The sequence below is a fragment of the Lupinus angustifolius genome, chromosome LG15, assembly GCF_001865875.1.
Source record: "Lupinus angustifolius cultivar Tanjil chromosome LG15, LupAngTanjil_v1.0, whole genome shotgun sequence".
Taxonomy (NCBI): domain Eukaryota; kingdom Viridiplantae; phylum Streptophyta; class Magnoliopsida; order Fabales; family Fabaceae; genus Lupinus; species Lupinus angustifolius.
In genome coordinates this window covers 19,004,404-19,028,739 of record NC_032023.1, presented here as the reverse complement: position 1 = coordinate 19,028,739, position 24,336 = coordinate 19,004,404, and the positions used below count along the sequence as shown (strand labels likewise).

The following is a 24,336-nucleotide window of genomic DNA, read 5'->3' as shown; positions in this document are numbered from 1 at the left end:
GATTCTCATGTCTATTTCTGAATTGGCTTTTAGAATGAGAAAAGGAAAATTAAAGTTTGGTAGTCTTGAAATAGACTCATAACATGACTCTGAAACCTTCTATTTTTTTTATCCCTTCTAAAATTCAGCTCGCAAATTTCTTCAAACGTATTTAACATGCAAAAGCAAAATTCTACTTAAGTTTTTATATATATCATTATGTTAAAGTCTATTTTTTTTTTTATTTTTTTCAGTGTTGTTCCCTTTCATTCTGCATGTTAAAATTTCAAATATAATTTTTAGTTTCTTTTCATTTTGTTGTACTATTTTTTTTTATTACCAATTATATTCCATCACTTTTGTTGTATAGTTTAAATCCTCTGTTTTAAATTATAGTTATTGCAATTTTTTTGCTTTAATCTACTTGTATAACTTTCTACACCAAATTTGTTGTCTCATGGACCGTGTTACTCAATATACCACTACTTTATGATTAATTAAAAAAATATATTAAAATTAAAAAATTAATAATTAATTATTTTTCTAACTAATTACAACTATTAGTATATAATTTATGCAACTACTCCCATAACTTCTAGATGTTGTTAGTTTCACTTTAAATCTATCAAATTTTTCCTTCCAAATAGGGAGCGCTTTTCACATTTACGTCCAGGTTCAATGAACCCTATTCAATACTTTCGTCCTTTTCATTCATTTATTACTTCAATTCCACGCCAGCAAATACTCCCTTCTAAACCCGTCCAAGTTCATTGTATCTCTATATTATTCACACAATCATTCATTTATCTAATTCATATCTCATCAATAGATTTATTAGTATAATATTATCCATGATTAATATATTATTTATTATTATTTTATTTAATAATAAAAAATAAATTATACACTATTAATATATATAATATATATATATATCCTTTTTCCAACATAGACAATGTTGACACCAAAGCAATGAATGAAATCTATAAGATATCTATTTTGGTAAATTGAATTATTACATCATTTAATGTATGAAAAAAGGCACGTGACAAGTTGAATAGGTGTCTCCTTCTTACACCATAAATAACAACCTTTTCAATCTCAAATTTCTCACACCATAACCTGAGTTTTACAAAGAGAGAAACAATCCTAACCCTAATTTCTAATAGCTAAACCCTAAATCGTTTAGCATTATTCATCTCGTTGTTTCTCTCTTCTGCGCTTTCACCTTCGTATTTTCATCCTCGGGAAAATTTCAGCGTTTAAATGTAACATTTCTTTCCCCATTTTTTTACTTTCCCCCTTTTCGTTATATTAGAAAAATTGGTTTTTTAATTATATTGTTATTTATATGATCATGTAAATTTGGTAGAAGCATTTCATTGATAGTGTGATATTTTTTGTTGTGAAGTCATACAACTATGGTGTTCTGGGTTTTTGGCTATGGTTCATTGGTGTGGAACCCAGGATTTGAGTATGATGAGAAAATTGTTGGCTTCATCAAGGACTATAGACGCGTATTTGATTTAGGTAAATGTTCTTTTTTTTTACATGCTGGTGAATTTGTTTATTGTATGCATACCATTGATTGAGTTTGCATAGCTTTTACAAATGCTTAAAGATTCGATTTTTATTTGTATTTTGCAGCTTGCATTGATCATCGAGGAACTCCTGAACACCCGGCAAGGACTTGCACATTAGAGGAGAAAGAAGGCGCACTTTGCGTAAGGCCTCATATGTTATTATTTCTATTCAATGTGGCATAGTTAGTTTATATGAATAAATTGGACATTTCTAGTGTTAGTGTATGATAGTATGTTGTTTTTTGTTCTTATAATTTCTTCGATCATATTGCAGTGGGGTGCTGCTTATTGTTTTGGAGGAGGCCCTGAAAAGGAAAAATTGGCTATGCAGGTAAAATATTTAGCACTAGAAAGTTTCCATAGCTAGCTCTATAACCTGGATTCCGACGTGTAATATTATTTTGCTATTTATATCCATGAGTGTTGATTAATTTAATCACTAAATTTGGTTCTTTTATATCCAAATTCCCTCAATCACAATTCTACATTGTCTCAGTTTTGAAGTCAATGAGTAATGGGCCATTTATGTGTGGTATTTAGTTAGTGATTGCGATCGTTCGATTTGCTGAGTACTTCTTAAATTTTTTAGGCTGGTTTATGTACAAGCTTCCTTTCATCAATTATCCCAATGTTAGTGTTGGTCTCAAATTTTCACTCCTTTTTGTTTTGTAGTATTTAGAGAGACGGGAATGTGAATATGATCAAAAGACTCTTGTAAGCTTCTACAAGGTGAGTTACCTGTAATCAATTTGTTTTTTTATTACTTGTAAGTGCTTGTCATTTAGTCTTTGATAATTATTTATTTCTCCTTAATGGTGATCTTTCTTTGCTTTTAGGAAGAAGATTCTCTGAACCCTGTTTTAACTGGAGTCATTGTGTAAGTTATATTACATATATTGTCTTCCCTATTATATATTTTCGAAGGTCCCTAATTTTAGCTTATTGATCCTGCATTCCTGCTATCTAATTACTCATCTAAAAAAGATGTCGAAAAGTGCAAATAAAATTTTCTCAGGTTTTAATGATAATAAATAAAAATGTTTCGAAATTGCATACTAGGTTTTCTTTTAAGTTTGCTAACATAAGTTATGTCAATCTATACAGATTCACATCTACTGCAGACAAAGCAAACAAATACTACCTGGGACCTGCCCCACTGGAAGACATGGCAAGGTATACGATTGCTCAATTACAGTCACCCATCTCTCTTACAACTTTTTTGTTTTGTTTTTGAAACTTTGTTCTGTCCTTTGATTCCTCTAACTTGTGCTTATCTATTCAGACAAATAGCAACTGCTCATGGCCCTTGTGGAAACAATAGAGATTATCTATTCCTGCTTGAAAAGGCCATGCATGATATTGGTAAGCTATCTATCTGTACCATTACAGTAATAGTTTATGATTCTCTCTTCAAAATTATGAACTTTGTTGACACAAAAACTGACGAGTTGAGAGGGTTTGATCTTTGATGTGTAGGCCATGAAGATAACTATGTGATAGAGCTTGCGAATGAAGTGAGAAAAGAACTTGGAATAGTGAATATAGTCCCAAAAGACAAGAAGTTGGTTGCACACCCTACTCATGTGCCTATCCCAACCCTTCAACTGCACCCAATACCTATTACTTCGGATAGTTAAAGGGAGGAAGGGCCAGAAGATGAATGAAAACTGATGATATGCTGAACTGATTCACTACAAACCCTGCTAACAACACTTTCTTCTAGCTCATCTTTTTTAAGTTAAATTATATATGTTTAACTGTTCCACGTCCTTTGATCATCATCGTCATCATCATCATCTTATGATATTGCTTAGTTCTAGGGAGAGAAATACAATGTTATGAATTGGAAGGAATTGTTTGCGGATATTTTATGTGTTGTACCATGATTGAAAACATTAATAGTAAACTCTATTTTGTTTCTGGCAATTCTCTATTTAGGAGGACATTTATGGAATGAGTATTATCCTAACCCATTTGTGGACTCTATCAAACATATACATATAGACACAATGATGTTAACTCAACCACATGCACAAGTGGACTAGTATCTCTATTTCGGAATCACTCCATATTTTCGATCTCAATACAAAAATAAATGACCATAGCTTATTATTATTATTATTTGCAAATTTTGCTTATATTTTAAAAAAATATGCTGAAAATATAAATTATGCATGTTTAACAACCAAATGAAATTATAATATCAGTTTTTTTTAAATATGCCCAAAGTGAAAGCTTCAAAATCATGTGGGTTAGTTTATTTTATTTTTCAATTTTTCCACTTCTTATTTTACCCAATCATAACTTTATCTCCTCATTTTTATTCTTCCACCAAACTCTATAACTCTTCACATTATCATCATAACTTCTTAAAACTTTTATATAAAACTTGATATTTGTGTATTATTTATTTTGTGAAATTGTATAAATAACTTATTATTTATTTATTGGTTTTTATATTGTATTTTATTTTAATATATTTTAAGCTTTTTTTATGTAATATTAAATTTTTTTATGATAGTAAATATTAAAAAATGAATATTTAAAAAATAATATAAAAAACAACCAAAATAATCATAAAATAAACAAATAACCTCATACCATTTTCTGTAATTTATAATGTAAAAACAATCTTTCTACCTTACCCAAACAAAACAAATTAGTTTATATTCAACTTTCAACTAAGGTAACCAAACGTAAACAAATTATAATTTTAACATATTATAATCTTACAGTTTATAAACTGAAATTAAAAACATAATCTATACCAAATTAAGACTAGGTCCTAAATTTATAATTTATTATAGAGATGAGATTCAATTACTCGAAAAATAAGTTAAACATATTTACTATACATCTTAACTATTCATTTTATGACAATCCAATTATTTGAATTAGTGAGTATATTTCAAATATTAAATTGTGCTAGAATGAATGATTAAAAGATATGAAATAAGTCTTTTTAACTTACTCTTGGAATAAGTGGATTATATCTCCAGAAATATTTTTTTAAGGATGGTTTGAGCCTTTATATCCGCTTACTACAAGAGTAAGTTTAAAAGACTTACTCCCCATCCTAGCCATCAATTTTAAGGAAATCCAATGATTTGAATCAGTGAGTAGATCTAAACCATTGAATATTCCTAGAATTGATGAATATGATGATGAGTAAGTCTTTTAAATTTACTCTTAAAGTAAGTGGATCATTTCCCTATATAAATAAACATTATTAACTTTTTTTGGTTTCACATTATTAGTTGAGTTTAAAATTAGTGTACCGACAATGTATATTTTTTTACACTATCAGTACATCTTTAAAATCTATTATTGATTTGTATTACTTTTGTTTGAGAGTCAATAGTAGTTAATAAATAAATGATAAATGATTTATTAACATTGTTAAAAACATTTACACCGTAGATAAATCCTTACTAATTTATTATACTACACATATTCTTCTTAGATTTATTTATTTTATTCCGAGAGAAACAAACTTGTGCTCCAAGTCTAAAATTCTAATTAAATTGAATTATTAAAAATAAAATTAGGAAAAGAACTTGAATTTACGTTCCTTCTCGTTGTTAGGGCATTGAACCTTTTGTTTTTACATTTTTCTTCTTCTTCTTTCATTCTGCGCCCAATCGAATCGAAATCGAAATCATGGATGTCAACTTTGATCTGAACGCTCCCCATTCCATGGGAACAACCATCATCGGTGTTACTTACGACGGTGGTGTCGTACTCGGAGCTGATTCTAGAACCAGCACCGGTACTCTCACAAACCCTAATCGATCAAATCAATTCCATTCCTTCCTTTTCCTTTTCGTTTTTAACTTGATTGATATTTGATTCATCTTTGATTCAGGTGTATATGTTGCAAACCGTGCATCTGATAAAATTACTCAGCTCACTGATAATGTCTATGTCTGCCGCTCTGGATCGGTATTTTATTCTCTTCATTTTATTTGGTTCTTCGTTTTAATCTTGTATTTGATTATATGTTTCAGTTATTATGTTTATATTTATATGTTGTGTTTGATGTTGTTATACAATTGTACTTCTCATTTTGAAGATGATTATTTAGGTCATGGAAATGCTGATTTGCAATTTTTTTCAGGCTGCAGATTCTCAGGTTGTTTCTGATTATGTTCGATACTTCCTCCATCAACACACGTAAGTCAATTTACTCCTCCATTATATGTTAATGTGATATTCTTTTTTCTTATTCTAAGATTAAGTTTTATATACTATGGGTGTGTTTAGGTAAAAAATTTAAGTGCTTATTCAATAACATTTTTATAATCATAAGGTTCTCTGGTAAGCTTATTGAAATAAGGCCAAAAAAGTATTATAGTAAGAGAGTTCATTGAACATTTTCCCCATGTTTATGAAAATTAATTGTTCTAACAAGCAAATAAGCTCTCTGTTTGGTCATTGAAACGTCCTCTTTGATTTTTGTGCATTTATCATGATGTTCACCTGAAGTTGGTTTTCTATTTGTATAGGATACAGCTTGGACAACCTGCAACTGTCAAAGTTGCTGCGAACCTTGTCCGCCTTCTCGCATATAACAACAAGGTTTGACTTTAAGTCTTTAACCTTTGCTTTGTTAATTAGATAGACATACTTGAGTCACCTGAGCGTCTATCAAGAGTTATAGCATCTAATGCTAAACACTGCTTGTCTAAGATTTTCTTCATTTTTACCAAATATGAAATCAAGAAGTTGAAGTTTGGAATAGATTGTAAAGGAATTATACTATCTATTACTTTCATTGTTGTTGAAGGATATTACACAGTTCACCCCAATCATGAAATTTGGGCCGGCCGGCTAAGTGCTAAGTGTTATTGTTTGGTAGTGTTCTGATAAAAAAACTGTTATTATTACTATCATTATTTTTTAGGTTTCATGGTTATTGGCCTGAGCCCCATTTGCAAAAGCAATGATCTTTTTGGGCAACTTAATATAATAAAGAGTTAATGTCTTTACAGGTTTAACAATTGGTTGGGCTCAGTGTTTTAAATTGCGGTTGCGGTCGCGATAGCGGTTGCGGTTGCGGTTATTGCGATTGCGGTCATTGCGGTCATTGCGACCATTGCGATGCGGATTGCGGCCATTGCGGTGTGAATTATTTTGTGAGAGAAAACATATTTTTGACATCGATGCGGTCTGATGCGGCCTGATGCGGTTCTGTTGCGGCCCGATGCGGTCCAAATGCGGTTGCATCGTGGCCTGTTGCGGTCGCATCACTGTGAATCGGGATCACACCGCAATTGCGGTGTGATGCGGTTGCGGCGGTCACCGCAACCGCAATATTGCGGCCGCATCGCGTGATGCGGTCCGCAATTTGGCTCCTATAATATACATTTTATTTAATGTGCATCAATCTAGACCATTGAATATGATAAAAGGTTGAGCTCATTATACTCACCCAAGGATTCAACATCACATTTTGGTCTAAATTCACACAACATTAGACTCTAAAGTAGACTATACATATTGGAGGACCTTTGCCCTTAACAATGATATTGTTTTAGCGAGCTTGTCTTAGTTGTCTGATAGACACTCATTCAGATATTCTGATGTCTGTCATTATATATATTTTGCAGAATTCCTTACAGACTGGGCTAATTATTGGTGGTTGGGACAAATATGAAGGTGGTCAAATTTATGGAGTCCCTCTGGGTGGAACCATAGTACAGCAACCTTTTTCCATTGGAGGTATTTTTTAGTTAGAATATGCCTTCTTATACAATTTCTATTATGATTTCTGAATGTACATTCATTTAGACATGTGTGTTTCCCTAAATACTGTGCTGCTTGCATCACTCAGTTCACCTCCACAGATTATTAGACCTTGTTATCGAGATCTGTATAACTTAGATCTATTTTAGTTCTTAAGAATCAATGTTGCATGGTGAACCCTTCACAGAAAAATGAATCTAGATTCTATATACGTCTATCTAGAATTGGATTTAAAGATAAAAAATCCAAGCATAGCCCCAAATAATGCTCTCCTCTTCCAGTCTGGCGTGGACGAATGGAAGGAAATTAAAGTGGAAAACATAGAATCCTTTTATTATAGTTTTATATTGAAACCTGATTAATTTCTTCCTCTTTCAATGTGTATCTTCTCTTGTGTAGCTTAGGCTTGTAGAACGATGGATTTTTCTCACTGGAGATGGGAATTTTGAAATTGCTAAGTCTATGATGATTTGGTTTTATCACTTGGCTAATCATATATATCATATCAATTTTGCTTAGGCTTGTCGAAAATTTTATGTGGGTTCTCTCATAGTATACCATGTTATTATTTTTATACCTTCTGGTTTTTTTCCCTGGGATGCATGCATGACTTTTGTTTGTGTAGCTATGATTTACTTGAGTTCTGTTTTACAGGGTCTGGCTCCAGTTACTTGTATGGATTTTTTGACCAAGCCTGGAAAGAAGGAATGACCAAGGATGAAGCTGAGGTATGGATTTTGATTATCACTACTGCCTCTTCAAAGTTAAAAAATGAAGAGTAGATTCAGTCCCAAACAGATCGTTCTGGATGTTAGTTTTTTGGGGACCCGACCTAGTTTTCACGTTATGACAACAATATGCTTTGGATATGGACAATGGCTAATAATTTAGAATCTATCAGAAAATTTGAGGATTTCTTAGTTTGTTTTGGGGTGTGGATTTATGTCAACATCCTTGTTAATGAACCCACCTTTTCATATTGTATGACAGGATTTAGTGAAAAAGGCAGTTTCACTGGCCATTGCTCGTGATGGTGCAAGTGGTGGTGTGGTCCGAACCGTCATAGTAAGACTTCATCAACAGTGACTTGTGTCTGAAATATAATGCTTGTATTTTAAATATGCACAATAATTTGAAACCACTTGATTTCAATTCCTTGTAGATAAACTCAGAGGGAGTGACCAGGAATTTCTACCCCGGTGATCAACTTCCGTTATGGCATGAGGAACTGGAGCCTCAGAACTCATTGCTAGACATTCTTGGTGGTGCCCCTGAGCCAATGAACATCTAAAGAAGTTGATGTGCTCAAGAATCTTGCCCAGCTAGATATCTTATCGTCTTTTTTTTCTTTCTGAACTAAACTATTTGTTTAACCATACATTGTTTGGTTGGATATTGTTTTTAGCCACATTGTGTACCATGGTTACTTTTTAAATCATATGTCTGTCAAGTAACATTTCTATGGTGATGCTATACAGAGCAATTATAAACTCATGCTGGTTTTTTACCTCTCTTCCCACTTAGTAGTATTAAATAGATGGAAAATGTCATATCCTACCGGTCTAAAAATCATTCTGTGACACATTGTCCCTTTAAAGAAAGAAGAATGCTAGTTTTTTTAGTTCTACTTGTACATCGTTGAGCACCTCTCTTTATGGTTTCCATTTCCTTCCATCGTATTTTGTTTTGGCATTGATTTGAAATTAGTTAAAGAGTTATGACTATGCAATTGCTTAAAAGTTCTGTGGTTTTCAAGGTTAAATCTATGATTGTTTTAAAGGGTTCCATTCACTTTGTCATACAACCATAGTTTGTGACTTTGTGTCGATGTCCTTATAACTTTTTTTGTTTCAAGTCCAAAGTTAAATTTAAATCCCTCTTTATGCATCACTCCACATACTAGAAGTTCGAATTTTGTTGTTATAACTTCGTAACTTGAAAAAGGAAAGGAAACAGCATCACATGAATGATTTTGTCAAGATGACCCATGGCTTTATGCAGCCTTGATGTTCAGTCAGTAAAATTTCTGCACATGCATTGTACAATATTGTAGGGTTCAATTGAGAATCATAGTATTCTTGTCTGTAATTATGAGATGGTGATTTAATAAGCACCACATACATGTATATTAGTTATTTTTTATTTTAATCTTGTACAATCTATTACCAATATTTGATCATGCAATCCCACCTGGTTTATGCAGGACAAGATGCAAAGTAAAGTTGTAATATTTGTTCACATACTGATAATAGAATTACTTGAGAATGCTGAACCATGATAAAACCATGCTAACTAAGCACTTGCATTAAAAATCAAGGGATATTGAGTTGTAAAAAGTTGCAACAGAATGTGTTATCCATCTGATACTGGTGTATGAGTTTGTACCAATGGGGGAGTTCAGGCTAAATGATCTAATAAGCTATGTGAAACTAATATGTGATCAAATGGTTTCTGATGAAATTACATAGCTGCTGAATTATTGTGAAAATTGTAGGGGTATCCCCTTCTTGAACCAAATGAAAACAATGTTAGTTCTGGCCATAAATTGCAATAAAAAGATAACAAAAAACAAGATTCAGTAAAATGTAATTAACTAATGAAATTAGGAAGCTATTCAAAATTTTATCATACTCAAGTTCTGGGGAAAAAATAAAGATAAGGATTATAAGGTACTTCAATGTGATCCATAATTAGATTTTCTTCTCCAACATGACTGCTCTATCATCCTCGCGACTGAAATTAACTATTCTGGGGAGTAGAGCAAGAGCGTATTTTCAGGTACCCGAACTTTCCGGCACCCGGTGATGAACCCTCAAAAACATAGGGCAAGTAACCGGTGGCTTTTTGGTACCTCTGCTGAAGCTGAAATAGAAATGCATACATCAAATTCAGATCATTTCATGAAACCTCATTTATGAACCTCTTCCGACTCCCGAGCTTTACGGAGAAGATGAAATGGAACGGAAAATAGTGGAACAGAATTACTCATCATGTCATCAATATTGAATCCATAACCAAATTATTACCCGATCCATAACAAAAAATACATGCAAAACAATGGGAAAAATGGTCGGCCAAGTTCGAAAAGTTTAAATCTTTAAGGCATATGCATTTGAATATGACTGATTATAGAAAATTTTTGTCTGACAGAGGTTAATATTTATAAAAAAGTTAGCACCAGCTCACCCAAAAGAGACATGAAATAGCAGTTATAAGTTACCTGGGAAATCTGTTCGTCGCTCTTCGGACAATTTCTACCAATTACACAAACTGTTCCACCAGAACCCCCACCTGTAATCTTGGCTCCATATAACGTTCCACCTTCGGATTCAGATGCTGCACTATGCTGCAACTCTTGTACTATATGTACAAGCCTATCTGTTCCATGAGAGCCAAGTCCACAAGCACTATAGCTATAGTGGCACTGCAAATAGAAGTTACAAGTTAAAAACCAATTTTCTCCTTTTTATATTTTGGTTTTCTTCAATTCCAATACCAATGTTTATATTGAAGAAACAAAAACACAGCTCTTCATCAAACAAGTAATAAAAGCCTGTCCAGATTGAATTTTGGGTTATTAAAGAAAATAAAGCTATAAACTTCCTCTAACACAGATAATGAAACCCTTGATTTGAGAGTTGTCCTCATATTCAATGTTATAAATCCAAACATGTTACCTTTTAACATGTTAAGAAGCAATTGTTCATAACATACAAAAATCATAATTGCAAATACCAAAACATGGAACCGAAATTTCTAAAATGTGGAACTCAGACTTGTTTATTTCATTTTATCTTTTGTAAGATTCATATGAAAAAACATAGTTCTTTGAATTGATAAACTGAAATTAAACATTATTGTACATTTGTACCTGATATAGCAATTCTCCTAAGGCTGTAAGTTGCTCACTTGAAGTTGCTGACGTTAGCAGTGTTTTAAAGGTCTGCATACCATAAAATTGATTCAAATAGTGTATAACAGGAAACATGAAATTAATTGATGCACAATAACAGGTATAAGTAACCATATCTAGAAAATAAAAATTTAATGCAGCTCTGTCTTAAATGATTTACATTATGTGTGGCAATGGATACAGACAAACATGCTCAATGCACTATAATAAGTTGTATGTGCATGATTGAGTTGTAAAAAGCTTTGGTTGGCTTGACTATGTCAAGAAAATATATTTTGAAGATGATATGTCTTCAGTAGCAGATGGCCACAATGGAGTTTTACAAAAAAGACTCCGAGATTTGTGTGTTTGCCCATAGTCAAACATGTCGGATAACAGAAGTGTGGTAGGCAAGGGGGTCTGGAGAAAATCTCTAATCTTATTCTTGGTCATGCAAGCCATATACATCTACCACTAGTTCCTAAGTTCATGATCCATGAATACCTACATTCATGTATGCATTTTCAAATTGAGTCTTGGATGTCTTATTGTAATCATAAACTCCTAGAAACTTATAAATTACTAATTTCTTACAAAAGTACAAAACCAACTCAAACAAAGCAATAGCTCTTAATTTCACAAATTACAAGGCATGAAATTGAGGAATACTATGCTAGCAGTAGAGTCAGCAATTAGTTACTATTAACCAATTAAGCATTTGGACAAAGTCCTAACCTTGACTCTGAAATTTTCATAGACAGGGTGTTTATTGGGAGCTTTCACTCCATAAGTACACTTCTCATCAATAACAGTGACAGAATCATTGTGATTTTTGTATTTCTCCAAAAACGTCCCACCAATAATGGACTTAGGAATTACGTCAGCATAAATAGCCTCGTATCTGTCAAAAGAAACTTAAAAGGAATAAATTCTATATTACTTCAAGATATAAGGACTAAGGAGGGGTACTGGTACCCAAAAGGATAATGTGGTGGAAGAAATCAAACATGTCAAAAAATCTAGAACCTCATAGTCCACTTAACAGAGTATAGGACCAATTGAAAGAACAAAGTCTTTACCTGTGGGGAGACAAATTACATAAATAATCTAGCGAGGCTTCTTTTTTTAGCAGGCTTATATCATCTTGCTCCGTTTCATCAGAACTCAACTCAATGCTACTTATCTCGGACAATAACTCAGAAGCCCTGGACTTAATCATCTTCAGACCCATAAAGGCACCAATTCTGACAGAGCCATAGTCTGCACCTCCAACACTGAGAATATACAACCGTTACAATGATCCAGGAATATCATGAAGATATAACAAGAATGGAAAAAAATGTTGAGGATAGTAATTATTAACAATTTAAGAATATCAGTAACATGGATTGTTGTCAGTTGTACTCTAGAAGACTTAGAAGGTTCCTTCGACCTATAAAACTCGGACAATCAGACCTTCACCTTTTATAGCCTAATTTTGATTGCTGGCTAACTTCTTGAAACATGGAGTTCTTAAGTAAGGCAAGTCAAAACGATGGCATATAGCAGAAAAATAATATAGGAAGGAAATTGGTCATAGTAAAAGACTGCGTACCTGTGTCTTATTCCGGAATCAATTCCCCAGAACCGGATGTTTTTGGGAATTTCTACTAGGCCAACAATCTCTGCAGGCTGCATGGATAAAAAGAAGCGGCATGATAATGTCTCTAAGGAATAAAAAAGCATTATTGTTGTGTTGCTTGCAGTGATGCATACCTGGCAAATCATTGCAAGAAGTTTGTTGGCTTCACCACATGCTGAAGTCATCTGATCCATGACACCGCATGGAGCTCCTACAATGTGATTTTCTACCTAATGATTTTTTTAGAAGAATGGGTGAAGTTATATATGTGGAGAATGCATGCTCAATAAAAAATCTATCACACAAGGGGAATTAACATAGATCAGAATACTACAAAAGTTTAAACCTTTTGGCAGAGCAACGCCAGATCTCTCATGCTGATATTTAGTCCTGCATTATGGATTTAGAAATTAATCTTGATTAAAAATATTTTGCTTATTGAACACACAGATATTTCCTAGAGAAAAAACTATCGAAGAACATCAACCTTACTCCATGAGAATGAATAGTAATGTTACTTGTAAAATACAAATCAAAATAAATCATGATTACCAAAAGCAGCTGCAATAGCAGACATGCTAGCAACCTCCACAGATGCAGAAGATGATACACCTTTCCCTTCTGGGACAGCAGATGAAACCTATTCATATTTGTTCAGAATACCTAGATCTTAGCAAAAGAGATTAAAAGGAAATACATAACAGAATTACAGTCTAACGTTGTGGTTTTTTAGCACCTCAACTAGGATATCCACTAAAGATGAATCTTCTAAATTTATCATCATGTCACTAAAAGAACCGTATTCTCCCATCTATAGCCTATGGAATTGGTTCTTCTGATTATGCCCCCTAAACTTTCCTGATATTCTAAATAATATTATATATATAGTTTTTCACTAAAGACAAATGTAGCAACAACAGTAATTTAGTGGAAACTAGCAAGACATAAAACCTTATCATTTCAACAACTGAAATATGAGGGAATTCGAAGCTTCTAGGCAAGGAAAGGGTGGTAAAAGGGGACAACCATGGTAATATGAATTATGTACTTCTGGAATAATTTACTTGGAAAGGAGGGGGGAAATTGACACGGGTTAATTTAATGCTATGTTTTCGACATTTGTCCCTACAGATCTTTATTTGTCTGATAATTGCTAATGCCTTTTTGTCGAAGTTCATCACAACAAAATTACATTTTTAGTGTAAACAGCCATATGGCAGTATTATTTCTTCCAAAGACATTGAACCAGAGCAGTAACGTATATCAACTTCATTTCTTGTATTAAAAAACTGAAACACCCCATCGTCAAGATTTTTACACTAATTGGATGAAAATTAAATGCTATGGCAATTATGTTATCACCGTTTATGGAAAATTCTCTCATCAGTCAGTAGGATATTTGTTTGCTGAAATATAGTATAACTTAGTTAGAGAACAGTAGGTACCAGCATGCTGATACTATCTTCAAAATGCACACCCAATTCATTCATCAAGACCACAATTGCGCCTGCAACATATGCTGCCCACCTGCAGCACCAATGATATTAGTATAATAAAATGGCAGAAATTCCTTGTGCATATGAAATCTTTCCAAGTACTACCCACTTTTGAGAAGGATCTTGTGCAAAGTATTTCCTTGCTTTTTCATATGAGATTGGCTTCCCTCCTTCCGTAAAATCAGATAAATCCATATCAAAGGTTGGACTACGATTGCCCAGCTCTGAGCCATATGACACCTGCCATGATCCAAAATTCAGTGGAAAAATACACAAAGAAAAGCCACTATCATTTCCTAGATTAGTATTCATTAATTTTGCAAATTCTCCAACATACAATTTGCAAGACAGCGGCTGGCTTTTGTTTTTCCTCATCTTCATGGCGAGCCTCGGCATGTTTCCACAACCTATGCTTGCTTGGATGGATTCTTTGCAAAGCAACATGACAGGCTTCTTTGATCGGCATCTGCAACAGTGAAAAAGCAACAGAAGTAAGCAGTGAATAAGTGCTTGTCTAGAATTCAAGAATAACTTTGCTACTTCAATATCATTTTCACAGTTAACTGTTATTCATATAAAATAAGCATATTTGGTATTTTCATTTTTCTAAGGTCTGATTATACAGTTCCTCAATGAAAGATAAGTATTGACCTTTAGATTGCTGGATATGCATTGTACTAAATCTGCTGATGTTATATCTAATTAATGTTATTTCTCTTCGCCGGGAATTTCTTATTTGCTTTTTACTTACTATATAATCAAATAGGTTCCTCTCGATCTCTCTTTTCCCTTTCCTTTCCATCCCTTCCCTAAAATTCTCACATTTTATATACTTCAATGCATCCATTATCATGATAAAATATAAAAATGCTGCTCACTTTAGAGTGTCACCAAATGTATCAGAGCTAGTGTTTGATCATTGTCAACCATTTTTAATCATATCACAGGAGTAGTAGAAGCAGATGTTTATATTCTATTCGATATGTTCAGGCTTCTTCATATAATTTTACAATCAACAACAAAAATATGGAAATAGTAACCAGAACAATACCTGGTGCCACTCAACTTTCTTGAAAGAAAAATAAACATATCTTATCATTCTACTGGGTGTAGTACTTAGATGCACAATAACAAAACTTTAAAAAGTCATGTCTATAATAATTATATACTATCATGAATGTAAAACTACATAGTTCAGTTTACAAATGAGACATAATAGGTATACAATACAAATTAAAAACCTAAGCAGATATAAAGGTCAACCTGCAGGACAAGACTTCCAGAATAGTCAGCAATACCACCCATTACATCTAACCTGCCGGGAGCTCTTGTCACAAAAATTTCTTCCTGTGAGAAGAATGGATCAAAATCAGAGATTAAAGAATAAATATCATAAAGATTAGGTGTTTGAGTTTAACAAATTATGTAGCGTAGTCCCAGTAATTTCAATAGTAATAGCAAACATTCTATGCAGTATTTCTGTCTTTAAGAGCATTTCTAGTTGCCATTGAGACATGTTAGTCAACGTTCAACGGAATAGAAATTTATAAGTAAATGACTGATGTGAAAGGATCATGACCTCCCAGTTGAAGAGATTCGCAGCAGCTTTACGCTCACGTATTTTTTGTTTCTCATTCAGTTCAGATAAGCTCTTCAAGAAATCCACTGTATCTGGAAGACCTTGGACATCTCCATGAAGAATCTCAAAGTCTTGAGCATGCCTGAAGAAGAAGAAGAAAATAGTATAAAGAAACAAAGAAAATACAGTTGTCTAGTCTATTAAGAAACAACCAAACATATTATAACCATGAATGCGATTATAAACACATAATAGAAGTGAAGTGATACTCACGAGTTGAATACAGAGTTTCCGTTATCCACAGGGGAAGCTGGTGGTGAGGGCCCAAGTTTGTTTTCAGCCACTGAATACCATTCTGGAATTGCAATATCCCGCCCAATGACAGTTTGTAGTTGATACCCAAGAACTATGGCATCACGCAATCTTCTTGCCCCACTAAGCTAAATATTATTTATGTCAATATGCAAATGGGAAAAAAATTAATGTAAGTTTCATCCCTTTCTCAAGATCTTCATGAGGCTGAAGTTACCAGCAGTTTGACAAAATTGATAAAAAAACGATACTGCAACTAATAGGTATTAGAGGTCCCGTACCTTATCTGATGCATAATTCTTTCCAGAAGCTGCCTCCTGCAGGATTTGGGCTGCCACCTACATTTTTTAAGATGTTTATGGAAAACATTATCAACTCTTTTGCAAATACATAAACACTTCAAAGATTAATAAACTACATGCCGACATATAGGAGCAACCCTCAAATAATTTTGAAACAAAGCATTTGAAAACAAGGTACACTATAATGAATGGAAAGTCATATCCAACTAAAAATTCAAATACTTTAAGGTCCCAGACAAAATGAGATTGTATAACTCATCCCGAAAACTAAAATTACGGGCAGTCACAGACTTAATGGTAGGTGAATAAATTTTGGTGTTGGTTCTATTACTGAGATATAAGATAAAATTTAAAATATTCCTTGCATTCAGGATGACTTTAATCACATATGGGGAATTGGATTGTCATTCAAAATTGTAGTAAAGATAAAAAGTGTAATACTAACTAACCCAAATATAGGATACAGAAAATGGGAATACGATATACGAGGTGTCATCCTAAGGGAATTAGTAAGGCATGCTATATCCATTCTATATATTTTGTTGATATTAGTTCATCCACTATTTCCTTCATTACCCAACCACTCATTGCTCATGTGTATAGGCTAGGTGAAAATTTTAAAGATAACAACAAAAACAATGCATTTTTCCACTAGGTGGGGTCAGCTACAAAGATCAAAGGGTGCTATCATGTTTTGCTATAAAACATGCCATTGATCATTCTTAATGAGTTACATGATAATCAACACAAACAGCCCATTTATATATAAAATTACATAAATGATAAATCAAAATTCATCTGTTCTCAATAACACTTCTTGAGAAATCAATTAATTCAAGAGAAAGAATGTACCTCGCCACCATCAATGGGTGCTTCATAGCATGGCTTCAAACTTATCGCCCGTTCAAGATAAGGTTTCCAGTGACCAGTGAGTAAATCCCTCCTAATCATTTCAACACCACCTTGATAATACTAAGTCAAAAACCAGAAGATAATTACTATTTTGTAAGACTCTCAATGAGAAACATGGAAGGAAGACAAGAAACTAGTAAGTATAACTCAAACATCCAAGAGAAGAGAGAGAGAAGGGGGGAGTACCTCAAGCATATGTCTCAAAAAAGGTTCTTCATTGAAATAATCTCGACGTATAAAGACAAAAGGACACTTGTATGCCAGGGCTTCACTGAAAGTGCCATATCCAATTTTTCCTAAATTATAAAATTCAGTAAGTATAACTTTTTTCCATTTGGTCGAGCTTCAGAGCTACGGAAGTTTCATATTAAGTTACTAACCAAGCATACAGTCGCATGCTGCAATAATGTCAGGTGTATATGCATCTTTGGCAAGTTTTCTAAAGTTTACTGGAAGGTCCTCGGTGTCAGAAGCACCACAAACCTGGATCAGAAAAGCAACAAATCACTGAATAATGTGTATGAGTTGTACATTAATCAAAGAACATTTTCAATCAGACTAAGAGTCAAAGAAGAATGGTTCAGGAAGTACCAAGCCCAACCAACCAGAAGGTAAGAACTCCTCCTTTAGCTTCAATCCTGATGGCTGGTTACCAGACAAGACATCAGAGAGGTAGAAAAAGTCAGATCATGGTAGTAGCTCTGTTTAGACCGAAAGAGGTTCGTGATACAAATGCCAAAAAACTCGCAAATATATGATCATGACAACCAGACAAACAAACTAGTATATGACCATGAGGGATCCAGTAAAATATCTTTATCAGAACTGCAGACTATATCCCAAATACAAGTAAAATATCCAACCAAAGATACCTCAGATAATTCACGTATTCAACGACAATAAATGATTATATTCACTGATGATTGTACAAATATCAAGCACTAAAGTATTCACGACTAACTCACAGAAATGAAGACTGTTCACGGAACATGGAAGATATCATAAATTCATCAGGACAAATTCATGACTTAAAACTCACACAAGTTGATACAATAGTTTTGATTTAAATCAATGTATGTACACTGAACACATAAATCTGGCTTCACGCGGTTTCATATTTGATATTTAAGATGAAGACCTTAGATGTAACTCAAACAAAAAAAATCACCTTTATGGAGTTACAGCAATCCAAGGGTTAAGTAGAAATCAGGTACAAGAGTAAAATACCACAGTGCAATACAGTAGAAGCATATTTTATCACCAGACAAAAAGGAAAAATTACTATCTATGTCTGGTCCCTGAAAAGGGATTTAAGTAATCACCTGACCACCAAAGTTGAGAATAACTAGCTTCACATCGTCTGCTATCCCAAGTTCTTCCCTCACCTTCAAAAATGGAAGTTACGAGCTTATACATTAGGAACTAAATCCTCTAATGGAAGATCTTAACAATGGTTAGTGAGGTGGTACCTCTTTTGGAGATTTGTACAACCTCCTCACAAGAAGAGGTATGTCAATAACATCACGAAAAGCAGGCACTGCAAAAATTATAGATGCCACAAATCTTTTTAATCATTCGCAATATCATATTTGGCAGGGCATTTAAATTATGTTAAGAATTAGTCATGAAATTTTATAAGAATCAACATACTTGGGCAATATCCTGGAAGGCGAATTAGGAACTCGCAATGGGAATAGTCCTCAGCTATCTGCATCAGTAAATAAACAACTACACCTATTAATCTTGGTTAAACCATAGAAAAGGAAAAAAAGGACACCAAAGTTTTTTTACTTCAATGCATCTTTTATCTAAAGTTTTTTACTTCCATTTAGCCCCTTAGTATGCTTTGTAAACATCACATTAGCTTTAGAAACTAGGAGCATCGATGAACTTCAAGTATTCTGATTCATTTTCATTTTTGTTTGAGTTCTGCCTTGTTCTTCACCAATCGCGATAGCTTAGAATGTTAAAAGGTCACAGACATAAAAAATAGATTTTTATCATAAGTTTCATACAGGTGACAAAATGCCGACTATCTAACATCAGTTTACTTATATTATAGTTAGAAATAAAACAGCAACTTGAAAACTTACAATTTAGATTCCAAAACTTACAATTTAGAATCCAAAGTCAACTCAGACACACAATGATAACATGATGAATCACTTTAGAACAACCACTGTCACAAGTAATCACAAATAAATGTGACAGACGACACTCTCATACAGAGGAAATGACTGATTTCAGCCATGAGACGCTGGTGTAATTGCAACCAAAGGCTGGAAACAACAAAACCCCAGAGGCTCAAGATCATGAGACCAGAAACTACATATGGCATCCAATTTGTGTGTCATTCATAAACCAGACATAAAACCAGCATCAAATTTAAGTTAGACAATCAGTGGCAGTCTCTATTATTTGTCTCGAAGGACAAATAGAAGGGACGAGATAATTTCATATTAAGAATATTGCTGTTACCTGCCAAATCATTGAACGATAAGTAGGTCCAGCATCCATGACATAATCTATATAGATGAAGTCCCAACTGAAATCACAAAGATATCGAACAATAGGACTTACTGATACAATTTAACAAAAATAAGTAAACCGATTTAAATCAAATCATGAAATAAAATACTTACTCTTGAACACTCATTTACATTTTAAAGTTAGATTAAGGCATGAATTGGAAATTGAATTCAAATCCCCATAAGCAATTTAAGGATGTGGTGGAACAAATATATATACACACACACACACCAAGCAAGCATTGGAATGAATAAGTGGCAATTGAGAGACATAAAACCAAGATGAAGGATGCACAAGCCTACACAACAATTTTATTTGCTACATTTTCTATTAGAGTGGCAGCATTGGCAAAAGGCATATTGGCATCCTACAGTGACAATTGCACATATCATTAAGAAGAAAAAGTTTCAATATACATAAATTACCTGAAATTGGCCACACAAACCGAGCGGATACCCGCATCGGCTGCCGCACGACATGCTATTGGGACAACATCAGAAACCTGCTTACAAGGATCCGCCAAAATTAAATGCATTGTATTCAAAGTTACTTTATTAGAAATTAAATTCATAATATTGTTTCATTGATAATGATGAGGTGGAAAATATTTTATGTACCACTAAGTCGGCTTTGATGGAGTTCAGCCACTCTGTCTCCGTTGCCAAGATACTAGCACGGGGCTTCACTGCTGTCTCAGAATACTAATATAACCAAATACAAACCAACCAGTGACAGAAAAAATTAAACTTAGAGGATCCAACTTGAAGCAATATGGCTTAACTATTCAAATGAGAAATCATGTTCCTATACCTTTTCTAAGGAAGCACGGCGATCGACTGTTAAAGCATCTGATTGGACAGCTCCACAGTCCAAAAGCACCTGCATTTTTTTTGTAAAAATGGACAAATAGTTATCCTTAATTGCTGCAGTATTTTCGTTAAGACAACATTGAGGTCTGATTCTGAGAATTCAATTCTCAAAAAAGAATAAGTGATCTGTATAATATGTAACAAACTGTAATTATCTAGACCAACTTTAACATTTTTTTATACTGTAAGAAAATAATACCCCTTTACTTAACAGAGCACATGAACTTTCACAAGTTACACCAACAAGCTAGACTAGAATTCCTTCCATAAATAAAATATCCAGTGAGGACAATTTGCATATAAGAATCTGAAAACAGTGAATCTTAACCATAAAACCATGAATTGATTGTTAAGATTAAAAGCTACTTGATGTTGACATGACAACTAAAAAAATGAACATGCATTTGTTTATGAAACTTCTCGTTCAAATAAGATCCAATAGTCAAGATTAATCATTGTAATTCCGTATATGGGGATATACCTAAATGATCTAGGTGGATGTAGAAATAAAAGTGAATTGAACTGACCCTTCGAAAGAATAGGCGTGGAGAGTTGATTTCAATTTGATGGAAGAAAACGAAGTCAGGAGCAGCAGTGACCAAATGCACATCATGGCCAGCAAGGATTAGATGTCTCACCACCTATACAACATAACACAATGCAATGCAATGAAATGAAATGAAACCCACAAAGCAAAGATTCAAACTTTTTTCACAATCATTGAAATTGGTATAGAAATGAGAGAAAAAGGAGAAAGGGGTGATGAATAATACCTCAGCAACACGAGTGGCATGGCCAAAACCATGACCAGTTACATAGTAAGCAAACACCAATTTCTTCTCAAATTCCTCCTTCTCGAACCCCATTATCCTCAATCTCAATCTCAATCAATCACTAACAACAAAATCAACAGCTACACTAATATTATATGTAATTGTGTATATAATTCTGAAAAACAAATACAAATACTAAATGTCTATCACAAATTCACAATGTGATATCAATGTCTATAACATCATTATAATAATCAAATAATACCTTAAAATCTGGTGTAACTAAAAAGTGAGTGTTAGACGTTGACAGTTGAGGTAGGTTAGCAATAAGAAAAGTTAGATATGTTGTAATAAAAAAACAAAACAAAACAAAACAAAAGAAGACATTGTTATGGATACGGATCTGGTTATATGAGGAAATAAAAGGATATGATCAAATTAAGGGACTTCATTCTTCAATTTAGATACATCTTACATACACTTTAATTCACATGTTAGTGAGAAAAACATTTCATTACTAAACTTTTATATTAGATATATGTTTTTTAATTAATGATAACAAATGACACATATAAATAGTATACTTTATATTATAGAAGATAAAGTCCTGTTTTTCTGTGTTATATCCTGTATCTTTATTTTTTAATTGATAAAATTTTAAGAAATTTGATTTTGGTCTCTACATTACATTTCCGACTAAATTTTTATGGCACTAAAAGTAGAGAATGAAACAAAAAGAGATAAGCATGACTTTTGATACTGAGTTCGTGTTAGACTTTTACACATTATTATTAGTTTATTATTATTTTGATAAGCAACAACTTTTGATAAGGAGTGAAAGAATAAATTATTAAGCTACCATATTTAACCTCATATATTTATATTTTACATTTTGAGGTTGAGCAGGTGCACGTACTAGCAGATATTCATAATTATTTAATTTTAATTATATATTTAAATATTCTTTTATAATTGATATATAAAATAATTATTACATGAATAATAAAATATGTATATGGTAAAAATTATTATAGTCCAATTACTAAAATTTATTATACCATAATAATATAGCAGATAAAACATAATCTTAAAATAATAATAATAATATAATATATGAAATATTTAATTAAAAATAAAATTTTAAATATGTGAGTACTCACGTTATGAATATTAAATATCATAATACAAGTTCTTACTAACTATGAAGAATGTTTTTTATTGGTACTAATATATCACATATTTTTGTCATCTCTATTAACAATTAATCTTACTTTTAGGAATATATTTTTATTGAGTATCACCTCAATCATAGGAATAAGATTAAAAAATTATTAAACATTGTGAAACACTTTTTGAGATTGACATAATCTATTAATTTAGTTAATTTGATTGGGGAGATTAGAAATTAGTCAATTTAGTCTCTAACTTTACCTAGTAGCATTCAAATTGGTTGTAATTTATACTTATTTATATATATATGGAAAACATGTATAATCACTTATGTTAGAGTAATTTGTAATTCATATTTTGTCATTGCTATTTTTTATTTTTTAGAGCAAAAAACATATAATCAAATGTTCTTATCCTCATTACATGTCACATGTTATTTTCTTTATTATATCTTCTTTCTTACGTTTTTTTTCTTTACATATAGAACAAAAAATATAATATTTGTCTCTTAAATGTGTTGTTACACTTCAATATTCAACAATAACACTCTAAAAATATTTTTTTTCTCAATTTCGTCATGCCAATGAAAAATCATTAGTGTGTTAATAATATCTAATACTTTGTTCGATCATTACTGAAAAATCTATACTATATAAAGGAAAAATATGGTGTCACTAGCCATAACATAATTTTTGTTTTTCTATTTTCAGTATTTTGTCCTTAACATTTTAATTTCTAAAAATCATATAATCACATATAATCTATCAACATATTAATCACTATCTCACCTTTATTTGACAATTAAAATAAAGACAAAAAATATTATGATTCACTAAAATAGAATACATAAAATTTAAATACTTGAAACCAAAAATTAAAAATATGGGTCGGCAGACATAAAGTGTTTGTCGTCAAATTAGTATTAATTATGTAAAAAGTTTATATACATTTATATGCATTAAAATATTTTTTATTTTCAATTTTAAAAATTAATAAATTAACAAAACATAATAAATGAATTGGAATTTTATGAATTCTATGATAAAATAAATCAGTAGAAGTTTTTTCTGGTATGTTGGAAAAACAGTAGTAGTTATGGTAATAGTATGTTTTATTTCTTGTTTCTTTTGTATAAATAAAGGCAAAATATAGTGTGATTACTACTATAAATTAATTTCAAATTTTCTATTTAGTGTTTGACATTTTTAACTTTCATATAAAATTATATAATCCTAGGTAACTTTTATTAACACAATAACTATTACATCTCTCACCTTAAATTGGACAATATAATAAATATAAAAGAATATAACATAAAATATACTCACTACAAAAAATATTCTAACTTTCTACAATAAAATATATAAAAATTGAATACTCTAATAACATAAAAAAAATGCAAATGGACACATCCAATTGAGTGTGACATGGCACGTTAAGTGGCACCTTGTCACACACAATAATATCAATTTGGTTTATGAATTTAGAACAATCAATAAATCCGATCACTGAAATATAATTCAATTGGTCCTAAAATTTAAATTTGAATAAATCAATTTATTTTAATTAAAATA

The 24,336-nt window shown here is 32.3% G+C and overlaps 3 protein-coding genes across 3 annotated transcripts; 2 read left to right on the top strand and 1 right to left on the bottom strand.

Annotated features, from left to right (window-relative positions):
* On the top strand, positions 1,080-3,200 carry LOC109327376 (gamma-glutamylcyclotransferase 2-1-like). The gene is made up of 9 exons (XM_019560492.1): positions 1,080-1,247; positions 1,391-1,509; positions 1,627-1,703; positions 1,837-1,893; positions 2,235-2,291; positions 2,399-2,439; positions 2,667-2,735; positions 2,845-2,924; positions 3,039-3,200. The coding sequence occupies exons 2-9, from the start codon at positions 1,401-1,403 to the stop codon at positions 3,197-3,199; spliced, it is 651 nt and encodes a 216-aa protein (XP_019416037.1). The 5' UTR covers positions 1,080-1,247; positions 1,391-1,400; the 3' UTR covers position 3,200.
* On the top strand, positions 5,090-8,816 carry LOC109328390 (proteasome subunit beta type-6). The gene is made up of 8 exons (XM_019561835.1): positions 5,090-5,331; positions 5,428-5,504; positions 5,680-5,735; positions 6,068-6,140; positions 7,172-7,283; positions 7,962-8,035; positions 8,298-8,372; positions 8,470-8,816. The coding sequence occupies exons 1-8, from the start codon at positions 5,223-5,225 to the stop codon at positions 8,596-8,598; spliced, it is 705 nt and encodes a 234-aa protein (XP_019417380.1). The 5' UTR covers positions 5,090-5,222; the 3' UTR covers positions 8,599-8,816.
* Positions 9,872-22,063, bottom strand: LOC109328389 (L-arabinokinase-like). The gene is made up of 30 exons (XM_019561834.1): positions 21,858-22,063; positions 21,593-21,732; positions 21,347-21,460; positions 20,761-20,829; positions 20,568-20,651; positions 20,376-20,452; positions 19,900-19,966; positions 19,072-19,129; positions 18,891-18,958; positions 18,744-18,806; positions 18,013-18,066; positions 17,802-17,904; positions 17,608-17,717; positions 17,362-17,481; positions 16,489-16,545; positions 16,169-16,335; positions 15,896-16,037; positions 15,580-15,663; positions 14,654-14,782; positions 14,426-14,556; positions 14,266-14,347; positions 13,373-13,460; positions 13,167-13,210; positions 12,955-13,050; positions 12,794-12,870; positions 12,279-12,473; positions 11,935-12,100; positions 11,179-11,250; positions 10,528-10,731; positions 9,872-10,169 (listed from the first exon to the last, which is right to left on the bottom strand). The coding sequence occupies exons 2-30, from the start codon at positions 21,683-21,685 to the stop codon at positions 10,047-10,049; spliced, it is 2,937 nt and encodes a 978-aa protein (XP_019417379.1). The 5' UTR covers positions 21,686-21,732; positions 21,858-22,063; the 3' UTR covers positions 9,872-10,046.

Coding starts and splice junctions, on each gene's coding strand:
- LOC109327376 (XM_019560492.1), top strand. CDS start 1,401: ATGGTGTTCTGGGTTTTTGGCTATGGTTCATTGGTGTGGAACCCAGGA. Junction 2,736..2,844: donor CCACTGGAAGACATGGCAAG/GTATACGATTGC, acceptor TTATCTATTCAG/ACAAATAGCAACTGCTCATG. Junction 2,925..3,038: donor AAAGGCCATGCATGATATTG/GTAAGCTATCTA, acceptor TTTGATGTGTAG/GCCATGAAGATAACTATGTG.
- LOC109328390 (XM_019561835.1), top strand. CDS start 5,223: ATGGATGTCAACTTTGATCTGAACGCTCCCCATTCCATGGGAACAACC. Junction 8,036..8,297: donor TGACCAAGGATGAAGCTGAG/GTATGGATTTTG, acceptor ATTGTATGACAG/GATTTAGTGAAAAAGGCAGT. Junction 8,373..8,469: donor GTGTGGTCCGAACCGTCATA/GTAAGACTTCAT, acceptor AATTCCTTGTAG/ATAAACTCAGAGGGAGTGAC.
- LOC109328389 (XM_019561834.1), bottom strand. CDS start 21,685: ATGGGGTTCGAGAAGGAGGAATTTGAGAAGAAATTGGTGTTTGCTTAC. Junction 14,783..15,579: donor CTGGAAGTCTTGTCCTGCAG/GTTGACCTTTAT, acceptor TCACTGTTGCAG/ATGCCGATCAAAGAAGCCTG. Junction 11,251..11,934: donor ATGAAAATTTCAGAGTCAAG/GTTAGGACTTTG, acceptor TATGGTATGCAG/ACCTTTAAAACACTGCTAAC.